Source organism: Peromyscus maniculatus, chromosome 8 (genome assembly GCF_049852395.1).
Source record: "Peromyscus maniculatus bairdii isolate BWxNUB_F1_BW_parent chromosome 8, HU_Pman_BW_mat_3.1, whole genome shotgun sequence".
NCBI lineage: Eukaryota > Metazoa > Chordata > Mammalia > Rodentia > Cricetidae > Peromyscus > Peromyscus maniculatus.
The window spans coordinates 685,480-706,066 of record NC_134859.1 but is presented as its reverse complement, the minus strand read 5'-3'; the positions used below and the strand labels follow the sequence as shown (position 1 = coordinate 706,066).

At 47.2% G+C, this 20,587-nt stretch overlaps 1 protein-coding gene across 1 annotated transcript in view; it reads left to right on the top strand.

Annotated features, from left to right (window-relative positions):
- Abcc1 (ATP binding cassette subfamily C member 1 (ABCC1 blood group)) overlaps positions 1 to 20,587 on the top strand; it is a 107,658-nt gene that overhangs the window by 60,263 nt on the left and 26,808 nt on the right. Inside the window, 6 exon segments of the mRNA XM_006983860.4 lie at positions 1,078 to 1,281; positions 8,163 to 8,309; positions 9,317 to 9,404; positions 13,295 to 13,370; positions 16,571 to 16,697; positions 18,453 to 18,629. Of these exon segments, the coding sequence (XP_006983922.2) occupies positions 1,078 to 1,281; positions 8,163 to 8,309; positions 9,317 to 9,404; positions 13,295 to 13,370; positions 16,571 to 16,697; positions 18,453 to 18,629 (819 nt within the window).

The window sequence follows — 20,587 nt, the reverse complement described above, 5'->3', positions numbered from 1 at the left end:
CTCATTGAAATTGGACAAAACAAACCGAAGGAAACAAGCTAGAGAGAAGGTGCCAGAAACAGAGACATGCTTGTTTGCATACTCAGGGATCCCATGAAAACATTAAACTGGTGATACTTTTATCATGTATTTTTAATCCAGTGGACATTTGTAGTGGTAAGATTTTCTCTTCCTGTGTGGATCATATGGTATTCACATCCCATGTTTCTCTGCCCCCTGTTGTTGGGCATGCTGTCCTTGGCTGCATTGATGGCCTCCAAGTGGGCTGACCATGATGGGATGGTGGCCTTGTAGGCTGAATTTCTAGAGCAGGCCAGTCGACAGGTTTTGTCCTGGAATAAGTAGGCTTCTCTGGGTGGCTTACCTTCAAAACTGCTCCTATCTCTGTTTTCAGGTCTAGTTGTGTATGGTTCCCCTATGTGTGACCCAGGGGTGACCATGGCACCAGCCTGGCTGAACATGGCATGGCTGTGTATGAAATGCTTTGAAAACTGTCTGCCAAGGGTGATGTGCCAGATGGTTTTAAAACATTTAACAACTATATGTCTTTGTCATGGCTTGTGAGAACCAGTACCAGCCGGACCTGGCATGTTTCAGTATTTTAATCAAGAGAGTGGCTGGAAATCAGTTACGAGAAAAAGAAAAAATACCTGGCGTGGTGGTGCTCTTGTCAGTCTAGCACTTGGGAAGCTGAGGCAGGGAGTCTATAGAGTAAGACCCTGTAAAAAGAAAGTGCTAGAAGAGAAGGAACAGGAGGGAGGAAGAGAGTAAAAAGAAAAGAGGGAATAATTTATTCTCTCCTGGTTTGGATCAGCAGCATGAGGTGGCATTCCCTGTTCTTTGACTGCCTTGGGGCCTTGTCTCACTTCCATCTCTCAGCTCTGAGTTGGTCTTTCAGTCAAATCCAACCTGATTTGAAGAAGTTTCAACTTGTATAATGGCTGAGTCTTTTGTCATGGTCTGGGAGCTGACATTATGGCTTATGGGGTCCAAGGCCAGCTTTCCCAATCTCTGGTAGGAGCCATTTCTAATTATAGATGTCTCTAGGGCCCAGGTTGCTGATCTCTTTCCCTGCAGGTGGCACACATGAAGAGCAAAGACAACAGAATCAAGCTGATGAATGAGATCCTCAATGGGATCAAAGTACTTAAGCTATATGCCTGGGAGTTAGCATTCCAGGACAAGGTCATGGACATCAGGCAGGAGGAGCTGAAGGTGCTAAAGAAATCTGCATACCTGGCAGCTGTGGGCACATTCACCTGGGTCTGCACACCTTTTCTGGTGAGTGGGGCAGTTATTTTTGTGAGGGATGTTTGTTATGTCTTCTGTTTTTAAACCTAAATATTTGTAAAAATTTTAAAATCAAATTTACTAATTTGTGTGCCCGTGTGTAGGGTGTATGAGTGCTATGGCACACATGCAGAGGCCAGAGGACATCTATAGTTCTCTCCTTCTACCTTGGAGGCTCCAGGGATTGAACTGAGCTTGTCAGGCTTGGCAGCAAGTGCCCTTGCCATTGAGCCAGCACCTAAATATTTTTCCAAGGCTGCTAGTTCAGGGCTGGGGTTTAGCTCAGTGGTATAGCATTTGCTTAGGTATGATGTCCTGGGTTCCATCCCCATCACTACAAAGCTAACCAGGCAGACAAAAGATTGCCATTTGAGCAAAAACTTCCCCATCACTCCTCTCCAAGGCTGATACCCTGCTTTATTTACAATGCTTGGCAGCTCCACATCGCTAGCCCAGCTGCTGTTACAGAATGGAAACCTGTGCCTTCAGCTTCCTTCATTGAGAAACTCTCACAAGAAAGCATACTAGGGCTGGGGTGATGGCTCAGCAGTGAAGGGTTTACCTCATAAGAGTGAGTTCCTGTGTTTGATCTTCAGTACCTTATGTTCAACAACAGAGCCAGAAGTGGTGGGGAGGCAGAGACAGGCAGATTCTGGGCTCCCTGGCCAGGCTGAGTTAAGGCCAGTGACAGAGCCTATCTCAGGTGGATGGTGCCTAAAGACCAGCAGTTGATCTGGGTGTGGTGGTGCATGCTTTTAATCCCCGCACTAGGGAGGCAGAGGCAGATGCATCTCTGAGTTCAAGGCCAGCCTGGTCTACAGAGTGAGTTCCAGGACAGCTAGGGCTGTTAAACATTAACAGAGAAACCCTGTATCAAAAAACCAAACCAAAACAAAACAAAAAAATCAAAACTAAACAACCAAACAAGTAGAAGGGCCACTGAGGTTATTGTTCTGGCCTCTACATGCACACATACACATGCACACACATGCACAAAAATATGTCCAAACATACACAATGTTATCTGAACTAAACTGCATACTTGGTTGCCATAGCTGGTAGATGCCAGGGGACCAGTGTCTTCTTGTTACTAAATGATTGCAAACTGTGGCTTGTCAGTGGCCTAAGACCATGTGTCCAGTGGCACTGCCAGACATGTTCTAAAATTACAGTTCTGTTTATTGCCTGTGTCTGGAATGTCAGCTCTGGGAGGACATCTGTGGACACCTTGTCCTTATTCCTCAGAGGTCCACTCAGTACCCTGCTGTTCATGGTAGCTACCAGATCATATAGGAAGTTCTAAAGTGTACATGCATGCTGTCTCCCACATCTCCGCTGTGACAATTCCTTTGCTCCAGAGAGACTGTTCTGTGCATGTTCAGAAAAGAGTGTCTAAGGTTATAGGTATTTAAAAATGCCTTTATGGGGGCTGGAGAGATGACTCAACAGTTGATGCTCTTCCAGAGGACTGAGTTCAGTTCCTAGCATCCAAAGTGAGCTGCTAACAACCACCTGGAACTCCAATCCCAGGGGATCTGACACCTTCTTCTAGTTCCTGTGGGCACTCTCACACACACATGTGGCACATACACAGAGAGAAACACACACAGATAAATAAAAATAAGATAAATCTTTAAAATATTTTTATGTGTTCTAGTAGAATTACAGTAGATAGCCTGGCATGCTCAATGTCCTGGGTTTGATTTTCAACTCTGAATAAAAAAAAAAAAAAAAAAAAAAAAAAAAAAAAAAGAGTGTCTTCTGACATGGACAAATCACCCTATCCTTCCTTACCCTGTTAGCTGGCTCTTCCTGTGGGCCCATACCTGTTTTGGGCACAAAAGCACCTTGCATTTTACTCCCTTTGCTTTCACACAGTAATTAAGGGCACCATAGAAGTCTTTATTGTTGAGAATTAGGTGTGTGGCTGATGGGGGTGGGTGACAAGGTTTACCTGAGTTGTGCTCCCCTAAGAGTGAGATGGGCCTGGAACACTTTATTTTTTTTATAACCCTTGTGTTTTGGTTAGGCTTACTGTTGCTGTGAAAAGACACCATGACCATGGGCAACTTTTATAAAGAAAACATTTAACTGGGGGGTGGCTCACTTACAATTTCAGTCCATTATCATCATAAGGGAGAGTGTGGCAGCTTGCAGGCAGACATGGTGCTAGAGTGGAGAGTGCTACATCTTCCAGGCACCTGAACTCAACAGAAGCATTGAATGGTATTCTGAGCATAGGAAACCTCAAAGCCCGCCCCTACAGTGACACACTTCCTCAAACAAGGCCATACCTACTTCAACAAAGCCACACCTCCTAATAGTGCCACTCCCTGAGATTATGAGGGCCAGTTACATTCAAACTACCACATTGTACTCCCTGGCCCCCATAGATTTGTAACAATATTATGCAAAATGCATTTAATTCAACTTCAAAAGTCCCCATACTCTATAACAGTCTCAAACTTGTTTCAAAGTCCCAAGTTTCTTCTGAGACATGTGGCAATTTCTTAACTATAATCCCTTTGTAAAATCAAAAGGCAGATCACATTCTTTCAACATAAAAATAGCACATTACCATTCCAAAACACAGGGAAGGGAGCATAGTGAGGAAATGCTGGACTAAAGCAAGATCAGAAACCAGCTGGACAAACTCCAAACTCCATGTCTGATGTTGAAATGCTCTTCAGATCTCCAACTCCTTTCAGCTTTGTTTACTGCAACCTTGACAGAACCTGCAGTTTCTAGCCTGTTTCTGAAAATGCTAGCCTTCAAAGATCTTTTGCTCTTGTCTCCATTCCAAAGCCAGAAAGTACTAGAGAGGATTCTGGACCTCTGAACTTGCCCCTTAGTTTCTGGCTAAGTTAGGTATATGTTACCTTTTTAATTGCTGTGACAAAAATCTCTGACAGAGGCAATTTAATGGAGGAGGGCTTAGCTTTGCCTCACAGATACCAGTGCACTGTGGTGCTTAGGATAGCTTTGGACCTGCAGTGCATTGGGAGCTTGGCTTTCAGTATGGTTACTCCCAACTTGGTGGATCAGGACGCAGGGTCAGGTTTTAACCTGGAAGACCTGTTCTGGAATCTGATATCTGTCAGCCAGGCCTGGTGTCCTGAAGGTTCCATGTCCTCCCCAGACAGTGGTACCTGCTGGAGAGCAGCTATCCCAACACAAGAGCCTGTGGAGAGATTTTTACCCTGAAGTCAGAGCAGCTGGGAAGGCTGAAAATGTTGGGATTCCAGCATTTTGGCTGAACCTTTTGTCAAGAAACAGTTGAGGCCAGTTGTTAGCGTGGCCCTGGGCCCTGAAAAGGTACCCAGCCTCTGCCTGCATTAGGAGAAAAGATGTGGTCTGTGTTGCCTTTCCACTGGCAGGCTTCTGCTTCAAGGATGGGTGGTGTTCACCTATGGTGATGAGAGACAGGTGAGAGGCCTTGACTCTTGTTCTGGGGCCAGAGCTTAGTGTCTGTCACTTGCTCCTCTTTTCTAAGCCAGAGTTCAGATCTTGGTGATCTATGAGCTGCTTGCCTCTTATTTGTCCTGGACCTCCTTCTGCAAAGTAATTACCAGCCCCTGGGGTAATGACTACTATGTGGCACTTTACTGATCAGAGCTTGGCATGTTATGTCTGTCTCCAGAGCAGAGAGGCCTTGGCATATGGCATCTAAATGATACCTGTGTGTGGGTGTATAAATGAGTGCCTGAAAGTTGTATTGCTTCAGTTCTATCATGCTGACAGAAATCTGACTCCATCTACTAGAATGTCCAGGGCCTGGCCTGGTTGTTAGGGAATGTTAGCATTCAGACTACACATGGCAGCCTTGGCGGGTTTGAGCCAAGGTGCCTGAGGCAAGTGAGGGAGACATACCATATAGATACACTGGGTAGTGGCCAAGGAGGCACAATGGAAAGTCACTTACACTATACAGGTAGTACCCATGAGGAAAGTTTTATTATTAAATGGGGAGGGGAGAGGAGAGAGAGAGAGAGGAGAGAGAGAGAGGGAAAAGAGAGGGAAAGAGAGAAAGTGGAGGTGCATGCAGCCTCATGGAAGGAGAGAGAGGGAAAGAGGAAGGAAGAGAGAGAGAAGGGGGAGGGGTTTTCTCTTAAAGGGGACTTGAGGTAAGATCACATGGTCAGGAGGCTGGGTGGGTCCCCAAGGGGGGGGGTCTGAGTGCTAATATTCCCCAGCTGGCCCCTGTGTGCCAGTCTCAGCCACTCTGCACGACCAACTCCACTCCAGAGTCCTTGATGCCAGGGCTTCCAGGCCTGCCTTGCTCCCCAGCCTGTGGCACCCAAAACCTAGTAGTTGTTCAGTTAACAGATGATGACTGTGTAGCTGTGTGGTCGTTACACAAGTGTGTGGGTTTACTCTGTTCCGTGGAATGAAGACACAGAGGCATCTTAAGAATGAATTTAGCCTGTCATGGCTGCAGGGGAGTCCAACCTCGAAGGACTGAAGCCTAACCCTTTGCCTAGGGCAGTTTTATTTCTCTCCAATACAGTTTAGCCAGTTAATTTCCATATGCTCAAAACAACCTGAAAGGGGCTCCCAACAATACAATGCCAAGTGCAAATTCCTCGATTTCTCAGGTACTAGGGTTTTCCAGGTTTCCTGAATCAAGTTTTGCATAGGCCCTTGTATCTTGGGAAACTCCAAGACAGGATTCACATAGAGGGCAGCAAGGGAAACAAAAGGTGTCTGCTAAACAAAAGATGGATTAGGGCTAGGTGCTATGCTCTGGAGCCAGGCCAGGTGCAGCTCAGCAGGGATGCAATGACTGTTTGTGTGACCCTCACTTCCTGGGGAGCATAAAACTCTGGGCCTGATGGAGTTAGAGCAGTGAGAGCAGACATGAGTGGAAGAGAGGTCAGACTGATGAGAAAGGATGATATCTACAATCCAGTGGGCCCTGGTGCTGGCCAAGATTGGCTTTTATACTAGAGCACTTTCATTACAGTGTGTGTGTGTGTGTGTGTGTGTGTGTGTGTGTGTGTGTGTGTGTGTGTGCGCGCGCGCGCGGCATGTGCAGAGGTCAGAGGACAACCTGTGGAAGTAGGTTCTGTCCTTCCACTATGTGTTTCCCAGGGATGGAACTTGGGTTGTCAGGCTTGGTGGCAAGTGCCTTTATCTTCTGAGCTCTTTTGCTGGCCCCTAAGTTTTTTCATATTTGAGATATGCCCCCATATTAGTTTATAGCTTCACACTTTCTCTAGTAGGCAGCAAGCTCAGCAGCCATTTTCATTACCTAGTAGAAGACCTTATACTTGTCTTCTAGTCCCAAGGATACAAGTTACCCCCAATCCCTTATTCCCACTAATTCTGGTAACCATCAGTCTGCTTCCTACCTCTGCAGAGTTGCCTGTTGAAAGCATTCTGTATAAACGGAATAAAAAATGAGGGGGTTAGGGGTGAGGTAGTTTTTTTAAGTTACTGGCTGAACTATAAGCATGAGGTTACTAATTGCTAACAGGATTTAGGATAACTATAGAGACATAAATTTTTTACTCCCTATGTCCTGCTTTTGTTGAACCCAGGATATATACATTCAGATTTATTGTTCCAGTCCTGCTCTCCTATAAGTTCAATTTCTGGTCAGTTGAGCCCATTACTCCCCATATCTTGTTTTGCCAAGTCCAGGATACATAGATTTATTATCCCAGCCTTACAAGTTCAACTTCTTATCACTTCTAAAACTGTTGGTCAGCAAATACCTTTGGAGGAGGGGAGGGGGAAGCATCTCCCAAGATGGCTACTGATTTTTCCCTTTCAATCTCTTTGCTGGATACATCAGACTCAAACTTCTAGGAGGATGGAATCCTTGGCAGCATGGCCAAAGGGGCCTGGCCATAAGTGTAAAGTGGAATAAATTCAGCCTCCTGGGTGACCCTATAGGATTTTCACTCAGTCAGTACAGTATAAGATGTCCTTAGAGGTGTGTCAACTTCATGTCATATATGGGGAGCCAACCCATCTGAGGAACAGAGCCCACACTGGGCCACACAATTGACATGCTCTGGGTGAATAGGTTCTAGTTTCATGACCCACTGGCTTCTAGGGGTGATTGAAATGACACAGATGTGCATGGCTGCTCCTGCTCAGGTTATGTCCAGGGGAAAGCCATTGGTAGCTCCAGGACCAGACCTGTCCATCTGCTCTATATATGCTTTTCCGAATTGCTTATAGTACTTGTGTCCCAGAGGACTCCTAAGGGACCCTGTGGCTACCCACTAGATGATACCAGGGAGTCTCCCATCTGAGCAGCAGAGAGGGACAGACTCAAAATCATCAGGCACTTGTCCCCTCCTGAGTCAAGTCACCCTCTGGGATTATTCAGGACTCTTCTTTCTCCAGACAAAGGATGAAATTAACATACCAAAGGGCTGTCCTTGGGGCATGATCAGCCTGTTGTACACCATCCTCACTGCTGGGACTTTCTGGCTTTTGTTTTGTTTTTGAGTCTTAACCCAGACTGGCCTTGAACTTCCTCTGTAGCCAGGAATGACTTTACATTTCTGATCTTCCTGGCTCTTCCTCTTCAGTGTTGGGAGTACAGATATGCACTACCCTATTTGGCTCTTGCAGTGCTGGGGTGAACTCAGAGTTTCATGCATGCCAGGAGAACCTTCTATCAACTGATGGACCCCAGGGTCACCTGCATGTCAAGAATACTTACCACAGTGGCCAGGTGTTTGACCCCTGATCATCCATCTTTCTGGTTCATTCTTTATGATGCCTCTGCACCTGCACCCCTCTTAGGCTTTTTCCATTTTAAGCCCTGTGGAGAGGTCTGACCTGACTGAATCTCCCTTCCTTCTGAGGGTGGTGCATCTGTGACTCCATCATTCAACACTTTGTCCTGTTTGCAGGTGGCCCTGTCAACTTTTGCTGTCTATGTGACCGTGGATGAGAGCAACATCCTAGATGCAAAGAAAGCCTTCGTGTCCCTAGCCCTGTTCAATATCTTGCGCTTCCCACTCAACATTCTGCCCATGGTCATCAGCAGCATTGTGCAGGTGTGTATTTGGCAGAGGGGGCCAGGAGAGTAACATAGGGGCTCTCAGAATCCTCCTATGGTCATCAGTAGCATCATGCAGATGTGTGGGGGACAGTGGGAACCAGGAGTTGGGAGCTGTCAGCATACTCCTATGGTTATTAGCAACATTGTGCAGGTATGTGGGTAACAGGGAACCAGGAGGGGGAATGGGGACTCTGAACCATGGTGCACACAGGTTCCTCAGTGTCATCTGGATCCAAACTGTCCTATTGATTTATTAGAGAAGCCCTGACCACACTTTTCCAAATTGCTCATGTTGTTGAGTCCTGGACGACCCAGTGGAGCCTTGTGCATGAATCACTTGCTGATCCCAGCATGGCTCCTGTCTTAGCAGTAAGGAGTCATTTGATTCTATTCTGAGAAAGAAACACAGAATGTCCGGCTTTGTAGCCTAGGTTGGCCTAGAACTCAACTCTAGCACAGGCTAGCTTGGAATTTATGTTCTTTCCATTTAGGCCTCAGAAGTTCTGGGATAAGAGGTATGGACTTTACCTCAAGACTTCTCTTTTAATCTCAAAGAATCTTTCTGGAGTGTTCTATGTTCCTCTGGCCTCTCTTAGCTGGTGTTTAAAAAACATAAGTCTTGGCCTACTTCTTCAGTTTTATATTCTGCTGAGGGGTCCTAATCCACTCTTTAAAAACTCTGAGGACCTCTTTCCCTCTTCCTCTTCCTGTTTCCATCCATTCTTCCTGCTTTCATTCTTTGTGCGCTAAAGAATTTTTAAGCAAACCTAGACCCTTTGCCTATACGTACTGCAGCATGTGTTGTCTTTCCATAATTAGGACCCAGAACCCAGTAATTTATCGAAGTCAAACTCAGTCTGTCAGTGTAGAGGTGCTGCCTTCCAAAGTCCCATTGCACGAGGCAGCATGCCCTTCATTTACTGACTTCTGTGGGCACCAGGTGTAGGGTGGCAGGTGGTACAGATGGTGTCAGGGTGACACACCCTGTGCTTACTTCTCCAGGCCAGCGTCTCCCTCAAGCGTCTCCGGATCTTTCTGTCTCATGAGGAGCTGGAGCCAGACAGCATCGAGCGGTGGTCGATCAAGGATGGTGGGTGCCTTTCATCTACCCACTTTGGCTCCTTATCCTGGCCCCTCCAGGACCTACAAGACCCAGGGTTCGGCCTCTGCAGAGGGACAGGAAGGGGCTTCGCTATTATCTTGTCCCCTGCCCTTTGGGCTTTTCAGTCCAGGTGTTGGTTCTGTTCTGGGTGAGAAACAGCCCAGGTTCTGCTTCTGCCTGTGTGTGTGCACTCAGAACTTCATTTTCCTCATCGGGATCTTTCATTGGATGTCTTAATTGATTAATTTATTGCTGGGGATTAAAAACAGGACTTTGCTGGGCGGTGGTGGCGCACGCCTTTAATCCCAGCACTCGGGAGGCAGAGGCAGGCGGATCTCTGTGAGTTCGAGGCCAGCCTGGGCTACCAAGTGAGTTCCAGGAAAGGCGCAAAGCTACACAGAGAAACCCTGTCTCGAAAAAACAAAAAACAAAAAAACAAAAAACAGGACTTCACACATAGCTAGGCAAGTGCTCTACTACTGAGCTATAGCCTCAGTCTACTTTTTACTTTTTGAGACAGGGTTTAAGTTGCCCAGGCTGGCCAAACTTGGGATCGTCAGCCTCCTGAATGGGTGGGAGTACAGGGCTGTGTCACTAGGCCCAGCCAGGTACCCTGTGGATTTTTTTTTGGTTTTTCAAGACAGGGTTTCTCCATGTAGTTTTGGTGCCTGTCCTGGATCTCACTCTGTAGACCAGGCTGGCCTCAAACTCATAGAGATCCACCTGGCTTTGCCTCCCTAGTGCTGGACATTTGTAACTAGAGTTTTCCTGCCTTGCCCACAGTCAGGACAAATCTTTGTCACCCACCAGTCCCACAGCCGCTCAGACCCAACCAAGTAAACACAGAGACTTATATTGCTTACAAACTGTATGGCCATGGCAGGCTTCTTGCTAACTGTTCTTATAGCTTAAATTAATCCATTTCCATAAATCTATACCTTGCCCCGTGGCTCGTGGCTTACTGTTGTCTTCACATGCTGCTTGTCATGGCGGCGGCTGGCAGTGACTCCTCCGCCTTCTTGTTTTCTCAGTTCTCTTCTCTGTTAGTCCCGCCTATACTTCCTGCCTGGCCACTGGCCAATCAGTGTTTTATTTATTGACCAATCAGAGCAATTTGACATACAGGGCATCCCACAGCACTTCCCCTTTTCTTTTCTTTTTTTTAAAAGGAAGGTTTTAACTTTTACACATCTCCAAAGCCAGCTTGGTATATTTGGGAATTTGGGAATAGCTTCTCTTACTACTTCCTGCTGGAGGGGGGCGCTGTATCTTATGGGGACACAAAAAAAATTTTAGGATTATGGAGTAGTCCGTGAGGGTGTATCATCGGAGCCAGTTGCCTTGAAATGGTTCTGGATGTTGGATCATCTGGGCCTTGGTGTCATTGGAGACCTTTCAGGGAGTCTTGGCTGGTCAAACCTGATGCATCTTAATCTGGAACAAATCCATAGCCTCTGGCTTTCTGTGGAAACAAAAGCAGAGCCTCCTTTCCAAAGCAACATATCCTTAGATCCAAATTTTGAAGTCAAGGTATCTTTAGCTTTTACAATCAAATGTTTTTCTTCAGTTACGAATATCAAAGAGAACATAATCCAGATTCTCTGTGTGATGGCCATCTTTACGTGGCTTATTTTTTATATTACCTTGAACGTATTGCTTTAAACTGCAGCATTCTAAGACTGAAACGGTGCTGTGGCTGCTGGCTCTGCCCACTTCAGCTTCCCAACATGGCAGTGGTACATTTTCTGTCAGCTCTGGGAGCCATCAACTCTCAGAAATAGTGGGTCTATGCTTCTATCAAAGCAGCATGTAGCCCAGAAACCTCTTTTTGTTTTGTATTAGCAAAGGCTAAATCCACCATGCAGCTTAATGTGCCACTTGCAGAGGCCTCATTCCCGCCATACTGCAGGCCGAGCCAGGAACCAGCCATAGTAGCTCAAACATGCAGGCTGCCACTAACTTGAGAGAAACAACTAGGAACTGTTTTTAGCTCCGTTTTAGAATCTTTTTTCTCAGGTTTTAGGTGGAAATTCTTGCCACCACTGGCCAATTTTTATCACTGGGTTTATTTCATAGACTAGTTGATCTTCTGGCTAACCCCTAAGCTGCGATCTTGTTTGGGAGTCTCTAGTCACTTTATAGTCACTGTTAATGGCTCCAGCAGGGGTGAGCCTTTTCTGGTGGGGTGTGTGTGTGTGTGTGTGTGTGTGTGTGTGTGTGTGTGTGTGCGCGCACACACACTTCAAACACACAATGTAGCATGGCCCTTAGAGCAGGAGCCAGGGTCAGCAAACTTGCCTGAGATGGCCAGCAGGTAAGTCTGGGGCTGAGATTTCCTGAGCACATCTTCTGCTACTAGCCTTTGTTCCTGGGCCTCTGTGTATATACTCACTACTGCAGTGGTTCAGGGTGGTGCCAGCAGCACAATCCTGGCTCACAGGAGGAAAGAGGTTCAGAGAGACTGTCTAGCTGGGAAGTGGTAGCATTCAAACTCACACCCTCTGGCTCAGAGACCAGTAAACAGAATTGAAGACAGCGTCTGGCCATTGGCAATGAGGTGTATATAGTGCCAGGAGCCTAGTGGGCTATTATAGGATATCATCAGTGATGTATGAGACACAGGTCTTCCCCCCCTGCCCTTAGAAGGTTATCACAGTGGGTGCTTGGGGCTCACAGTTCTTGTTGAGGACAGCCTTATGACTGTTGGTGCTGACTAGTGTCCCTGACATCTTCTCCCCCCCCCCCCCCACCACATCTCATAGTAGTCATCCCAGTGTGACAACCAAAATCATCTCCAGGTACTGCCATGTGTCCACTAGGAAGACACTTGTCCCTTTTTTAGAACTATAGACTCAGCAGGTGCTGGAACTCTGCTGCATGGTTTTCTGCTGTCCTGAGGCTCTTGGAGTGTGGGAAAAACACTGTGGACTCCAGAGCCAAGACAGCCATCAGAGCTCCTATAGTCAAGCTGTGCACAGTTCTCTGCAAGCGCCACTGAGCCAGGACCAGTCCTTCTGCTTCTGAGGTGTTTAATCACCATGCAGCCCTGCCTGTCTGCCCCACAAAAGCTTAGTTTGCTGCTGTATTGCTGGTATACCAGCTTCTGGATGATTCTTGGAGTAGCACACCTTGTTTCCTTTTATGAGGTGCAACTCCTGCTTAGTACTCACTCCTCTTGAGGAACTGCAGTTAGTTTCACTTAACTAGCAATCTCCTCTTGCTGTGGGTTTCTGGTCTATGGCACTTACCCTGGAAGTGTTTCTGGCAGCTTTAAAGGTAGTTGCTAATTAAGGAACTTAAAAAAAAAATTAGAGACAGAAGTAAAAGGAAACAAGGGGAGACAAAGTTAATGGAGCAGGGCAGGACTTTCAGAATCTGGATCTTATAATGTGGGCATTGGACAAACTCCCACCCCTTCCTCACCTTCCTGTAGCACTTCCTATTCTTTAGCTGGCTTCTAGTAGATTTTTTTTTTTTTCAGTTGATTGCTACTAAAGTTGTAGAAAGATTGACCTGCTGGGGGGTGGGCAGGGTGGGATGGCTAAGGGAGGGGAACAGAAAGGGAAGATGTTTTAGGATCCAAGAATTGAGGAGTAAAGGCTGTAGCTTTAAAGCAGATGATAGCCTAGGACCTGGAGTGTGTTGATGGGTGTGATGGTGGTTACCTTGGTGGAGAGAGGTTTACATGAGGGCACAACTCTTTTCTCCTTGATCTTGGTTCATGCTTAACACTCCCAACTTGAGATCGAGGAGGGTCTCCCCAAGCACTGAGTAACCAGTGATGGTCCTCAGCCTCTGCAGGAGACCAGAGCATGGCATCTGCATGTGTGCCTGTTGCCATGCATGACTCCTAACATATTGTCTCTGATGTTTTCCAGGTGGGGGGATGAATAGCATCACTGTGAAGAATGCGACGTTCACATGGGCTAGGGGTGAACCTCCCACGCTGAATGGGTAAGCCTGGGAAGTAGACACACTGACATTGGGGCCCTGAGCAGTCTACCTTTGTGACCCTGACTTTTGCCTTGAGCCTCAGTTTACCCATCTGGAAAAAGATCCAATCACAACTACTTGGACTGTTGTGAGGAGCAGCTCAGAAGGTACTTGATATAGGAGTCCCTTCTGATTGTGACAGTAAGTCATGCTCCTGGGCCACAAAGGGGATTTGGGGTTTGGGGAAGTGAGAAGGTCCATTTGAAGGTACTGCATGATCCAGGGTATCAGGAGCCTGTAGAACTCTGCTATTCCTCTGACTTCCTTCCTATCTCCTATTGGCCCAAATTGGGTGTGGTGTTTCTCTCTGAGCCAGTCACAGAGCCTGGAGGCCCAGGGTGTGCTGGTGTCTAGGCTGGGTTCCCGTCGAAGTGTTCCTGTCTTAACATTGTGGTTCTCTGTATTCCTCAAGGTTTCCTAGCAGCCTGTCTACACCTACCCCTTCCACTGGTCTGTCTGCCCACGCAGCTCTTATCTGTCTATAGCATACCTGTACCTGTCCTTATTCCCTGGACACCTCTTCTTCTCGTGCTTCTCATGCACTGTGACTGTACTTGCTTAGTTGTTGTTTGTTTTTGCTCTTTTGGGGGGCCCGCCACCCAGCTCCCAGATAAATCACACATGGAGGCTTATTTTTAATTATGAATGCCCAGCCTTAGTTTGGCTTGTTTCTTGCCAGCTTTCCTTAACTTATCCTGTCTACCTTTTGCCTCTGCACTTTTCTCATTCTCTTACTTCTGTAAATTTTACTCTTATTCTGTGGCTTGCTGTGTAGCTGGGTGGCTGGCCCCTGGACTCCTCCTCCTTCTCTAACTACTTCTTTCTTCTCTCCCAGATTTCTCCTTCTGTATATTCTCTCTGCTTGCCAGCCCCACCTATTCTTTCTCCTGATTGGCTAGTGGCTGTTCAGCTCTTTAGTAGACCATCAGGTGTTTTACACAGGCACAGTAACACAGAGTTAAACAAATGCAACATAACAAAAGTAACACACCTTACACAGCTTCACAGAGTTAAACAAATGCAACATAAACAAAACACACTTTAAAATAATATTCTACAACACTAATCTCCTTAAGGAATCTGAAACATAAGGCCAAGGGGACTTTTTTGGAGGCAAGTTTGTCATTTGTGCCCCTAAACAATTGTTCTCTGATGTGGCAGCTTGTCTGCTGTATTTTATCAATCACAGAACAGATTCTAAGGAGAAAGGCATAGCTCCCTTTCTACTTCCACTAACTACTCAAGGTGTAAGATCTTCCATAGGATTAACTTAAATCCTGCCCGATTCATTTGTAGTGTTTCTCTTTCCTGTGCCTGTACTCCACTTTCCACATCCTGGCACTCAGGTTTCCTGGTTCTTTCACCTGCCACTTTGAATCCCCAACCTTTTATGTTTAACCTTTGCCTCCCCTTAGCCTGTAAGAATATCCTGGTCTCCCCTGGAAGAAGGGAGGAGCTGCCTTCCTGGGTGTCCTTCACAGGGTGGCTCCATGACCCTGCTCCTCATAGTGCAGCACAAAAGACTCAATAGTGATGAGTGGTCCAGGGGCTAGGGAGATGACTCAATAAGTAAAAACCTGAATGTGGTCCTCAGCCCATGGGACAAAAGCTTGGCATGATGATATCCATGTAATCCCAGCACTGGGGAGGCAGAAACAGGTAGATCCTTGTGGCTGAGTAGCCTGCTTGGGGAGTTCCAGGCCAGTGAGAGACTCTAAGAAACAAGGTGGATGGCACCAGAGAAATGACACCTGATCTTGCCCTCTAACCTGCACTCACAAAAGAATCAAACAGTTGATCCATGTGGTTAGCTAGCTAGTGCCCAGGGATCAGAAGAAGGGCCTCTACCTGGGGGCCTGGGATGGAGGCCAGAGTGCTGAGCGTGAGCTGCATGAGCAGCTGTGTCTGCATGCATGATGATGAGCTAGTCTCACTGTAGAGCTTACAGCTCAGGTTTCTGCACTTTTTAAAGGCAGGGTCTCACTATGTAGTCTTGATTAGCATAGAAGTTACCATGTAGGCCAGGCTGGCCTCAAACTTGTAGATATCCGCCAGCCTCTGCCTCCTGGGTGGTGGGATTAAAGGTGTGCACCACCACCTCTATTTGTTTTAATGGACCATTTCAAAGCTGAGTTGTGGTGTGCACCTGCAGTATCAGCACTTGGGAGGGAGAGGCAGGAGGATCAGGAGTAGGTCAGTCTCACTTACATAGTTAGTTGGCAGCCAGCTTGTGAGACCTTACCTCAGGGATGGGGCTGAGGAGTTCAGGGGAGATGGCTCAGTCAGTAAAGTGCTTGCTGTGCTAGATGAGGATAATTCATGTTAAAAGAGAACAGCATTTGCTGGGTATAGCAGTGTATGCCTGAGGTCCCAGCACTGAGTAGGCAGAGACAGGAGGATCCCTGGAGCTTACTGGGCAGCCATCCTAGCATACTGGAAAAGCTCCAGGCCAGCAAGAAACCTTGTGTCAAAAAAGTACAAGGCAGGGCTGGAGAGATGGCTCAGTGTTGCTCTTTCAGAGAACCTGGGTTCAATTCTCAGTACCCACATGGCAGCTCACAACTGCCTGTAACTCCAATTCCTGGGGGTCTGACACCATACCAATGCACATAAAATAAATTTAAATAAATTATTTTTTAAAAAAGTTAAGGCAGACAGAGCCTAAGGAACACATTGCTCTCTGGCCACTACATGTCCATACACATGTACACACACATGTCCACATGTGCACACAAACATAAGGACCATTCAGAGTTAATAAGATCTTTCTGGAACTCAGCTCTCATCTCTTCACACACACCCCAGTGTCCTAAACCTGGCCTGGCACCTTGGTCTTTTATCCTCTGGACTTTTTCAGCCGGTCCCAGGTGCCTAAGAATTTGAGTTCAACTGAAGGTGGCTTGTCATTGGAGACAGTGTTGTAGACCCAGTGAGGTGAATACCCTCTAGCACCTATTCTGAGTGACACATAGCCCTTGGGCCCTACTCTGGCCAGGCTTTGTGATGCATTTACATTGGGCCCCTCAGGCCATGGCTCACCTTGCCCCACAGCCTTGGAGGTGTCCAGACATGGACCATCACAGCCAGTGAGTGTGGGCCACCCTCATCAGGGGAGGGTCTGTGGCACTGTGCTCTTGAGGCTCCTCATTGTGTCCTTGCAGCATCAACTTCTCCATCCCTGAAGGAGCTCTTGTGGCCGTGGTGGGCCAGGTAGGCTGCGGGAAGTCTTCTCTGCTGTCAGCCCTGCTGGCTGAGATGGACAAGGTCGAGGGACACGTGGCTCTCAAGGTAGGATGGGGCCAGGATGGGGAGAGATGGTCTGGGAGGAAGGCTCAGCCCAGTGTCTCTCACAAACTGTCCAAGGGAACAGCCCTCTCCTCCCGCCATCTCCCGTTTTCTCTGTTCCTAGGAAGGCAAGGTTTCAGTGACAGCCACTCCTTGCTTTCCCCCAGCTCTTTGGCTAGTGTGGAGTCTGGTAGCTCCTCAGTAAACAGGATATGGATGCTCAGATACGCTGCAGAGGAGAGGTCATCCGTGGCTTCTGCCTTCTGAATTTACCTCATTTCACTTCACATGATGATCTCCAGCCCCAACCGCTTTATCTCGTTTGTGTGTGTGTGTGTGTGGCTGGAAAGCAGAAGGGGGAGAAGCCGAGGGAGGGAGGAGCACTGGGGTGAATTTAACCAAAGGACGATGATGCATCTACCTGAAAATGCCAGGACAGAGGAAGGGAGGGGTGAAAACTCCTAGGTAGATCCTAGCATCCCCTCCTCCACTCTCCCTTCATTGTATAGTCTCTCTGGATGGAACCTTCTGGCTTTTTTCTTGGGGATTTTTCTGTGTCTCATCCTGTAAATAGGATATAATAACTGCTGATGGATGTGGCTGGAATAATCTCAGAACCTGGTGCAGAAACACAGTTTGAATCCTTAGTGTTAGTTGAATTCTTAATATGGGCCTGAAGGGGGAAAGTGTGGAATTAGAGATCTGAGGTACAGTGTGCTTTGACCTGAGCTAAACTTCTCATGAAGCGTTAAAGGCTGCTGTAAGAATGAGTCTTGGGGCTTTCTGCATGCACCTTGTTCCCTCGGAGGCCTTCCCCTACTGTGTAAATCAGTTCCTTACAGTGTCACCAGCAGCCTCTGCAGTAGCCAGAGAGAAAAAACAAACGAACAAACAAAATCCCAGCTATTCAGCCAGCCTTTGCCAGATGCATGTGCCTGGACCTGTCTGTCATCTGCATCCTCTTCTCCTGGGAACTCAAGTTTGGGGATATGGGATTATGTTACTGTTTTATTTCAATTCAGATACTTCCCTTGTTTGTTCAGTGAGCTTTTAGAAGTAAGTGGACAGTGCCTCAGTCCAGGCAAATACCTGTTGTTTCAAGATATGTCTTGTTGTTTCTTCCAAGCAGTGGTAGGGCAATATGAACAAGACTGACAAAGGGAAATTGCCTGTCATGTTTAGATATCCATGTTGTATTCTGTTTCATAATTCCTGGGTTCCTAACATCCCAGGCACTGATGTTTTGAGTCTAAGACCTATTTATAGCTGGTGATTTCAGAAAGTGTATTGAAAGCATTTTTCCCCAGTGTTGTGGTAGACGTGGCCTGTGACTGAATATCTTGTGAGGTTTACAACTGGGGTACCCTGACACTTGGGGCTTATAGAAGCTGGAATGTTAGAATAGCAACTGAGTTATTTTTCTGAGATTTTAGGTCCAAATTTAGGTCACTTCTATTCCCTTGTTTTATAATCCTTTGTGGCATTTCATCACCTTTTTTGAAAAAGTTGGACATGACACCAGCCCTGTGTGAACTGGTCCCTGTCACCTGCCTTCCTGCCTTCCCTGTTCTCACATGAGTCACCCATGTCCAGTCAAGCTGTCCTTTCTGTCCCTTGAAAGAACTGGATTCATTTCTTCCTTGTCTGTGATGGTCCCCCTGGATTGATGACCTTCTCTGTTCTTGCCCTTGCTGTGTGTTTTGTGCAACTAGCTCTTCTTCAAGTCTTTGTCTTTCCTCTCCACCACCTGCCACACAGGGCTCCGTGGCCTATGTGCCCCAGCAGGCCTGGATTCAGAATGACTCTCTCCGAGAGAACATCCTATTTGGGCACCCCCTGAAGGAACGTTACTACAAGGCAGTGTTGGAAGCCTGTGCTCTCCTCCCGGATCTGGAAATCTTGCCCAGCAGGGACCGGACAGAGATTGGTGAGAAGGTCAGTATGGCATGGGTATAGCCTGTAGCTGTCAGCTGCTGCTGTGTAACAAACAGGGGCACACTTTGTTGGTGCCTTTCTCATAAAATGTTGTCCCCCTGCAAGTGGACTGTCAGGGACCTGCTGTCTACAGCCTGTGCCTCTGCTCCTTTTGTGAAGCTCTGTGAATTTGGTGAGGGTCTATACCATCTGGCTCTTGGTGCTGTGGTCTGAGTTGTGGTGTCAGTGGCCACCCAAGTGGGAGCCTCTTGAATGGTGGTGCAGAGTCCAAGACATTAAAAAAAAAAAGGTGCTGTGCTTATGCCACATAGTGTCCCACCCCTAGTACAAGACACTGGGAGTGACTTGCCTTGCACCCCGGAGGTGTGTCTGTGAGTGACAATGCAGATGGCTCTAGACTAGCTGACATATACTTCTTCACTTGGCACAGAAGCTCTTGTGATCCCTAATGGATGGCTGAGGAAAGGGAGCCTCAGAGAGGTTAGAGGACTTGCCTGATGTCAAGTCACATAGCAGAGAGACAGGTTCTTAAGTCCCTCTTGTCACTTGTTCAGTTGTCACTTTTGAAGAGGGCCTTAGGTGTGCCTCCCAGCTCACTTGCTTCTGTGCAAATAGTTGTCTTGTGTATATGCTGGGAGTGTAGCCACACAGAGTGACAGGGACCTCTTGGGAGAGCTGAGTTTGTGTGCTCCCAGTCTCCATCCAAGGATCCATTCACCAACTCGCTTATTTGATGCATGATGTCTTTGTTTTTTGTTTTTAGTTTTCCAGAGCTGAGGACCAAACCCAGGGCCTTGTCCTTGCTAGGCAAGCGCTCTACCCCAACCCCTCATGATGTCTTTTACCTGGTATAGGTCTGGAGATCCTTTGGATCTGCTGGGGCCCTTGGGTTGATACAGGTTGGAGGTGCCAACCAAACTGAAAGGTCTGAGTATTGTGTGGGATCCAAGGCAGGATTGCCAGAGTCTCCAGGACAGGCTGGGTGGGTAGGCAGCCTGCTCATCAGCCTTGTTCTGTTTTATAAATGCTGGGATCTAGCACTTGGAGATACCTGACTGTCCCCCTCAAGTCCCAATGGCAAAGTCTGGAGGGCATCAAGGATTGACTAATCTTGGATACTGCATCTGCCTTCAGGTCAATAAATTGTGTCCAAAGGACATTGGGAGGGACCTTTGTAGTTGGACCTGTCATCCCAGCATGGATCCTCATCAGGAAGCTGAGGCAGGAGAATCATGAGTTTGAGGCCAGCTTAGGCCACCTAGGAAGATCCCATCTTTTTTATTTATTTATTTATTTGTTTTTTATTTTTTTATGTATACAGCATATATGACAGCTGGCTAGAAGAGGGCACCAGATCTCATTACAGATGGTTGTGAGCCACCATGTGGTTGCTGGGAATTGAACTCAGGACCTCTGGAAGAGCAGTCAGTGCTCTTAACCACTGAGTCATCTCTCCAGCCCCCTTATTATTTTTTATTTTTATTTTATTTTACAATACCATTCAGTTCTACATATCAGCCACGGGTTCCCCCTATTCTCCCCCCTACCCCTCCCTACCCCCAACCCCCCCCCCCCCCGTTTCCACCTCCTCCAGGGCAAATCCCCCCCCCTCTCCCAGGACTGCAATCAACCTGGTAGACTCAGTCCAGGCAGGTCCAGTCCCTTCCTCCCAGACTGAGCCAAGTGTCCCTGCATAAGCTCCAGGTTTCAAACAGCCAACTCATGCAATGAGCACAGGACTTGGTCCCACTGCCTAGTTGCCTCCCAAACTGATCCAGCCAATCAACTGTCTCACCTATTCAGAGGGCCTGATCCAGCTGGGGGCCCCTCAGTCTTTGGTTCATAGTTCATGTGTTTCCATTCATTTGGCTATTTTTTTTTTTTCAATAATTGAGTAAGGAAGATCCCATCTTAAAATACAAAAAATGGCTAGCAGTGTGGCTTAGTGGTAGAGCACT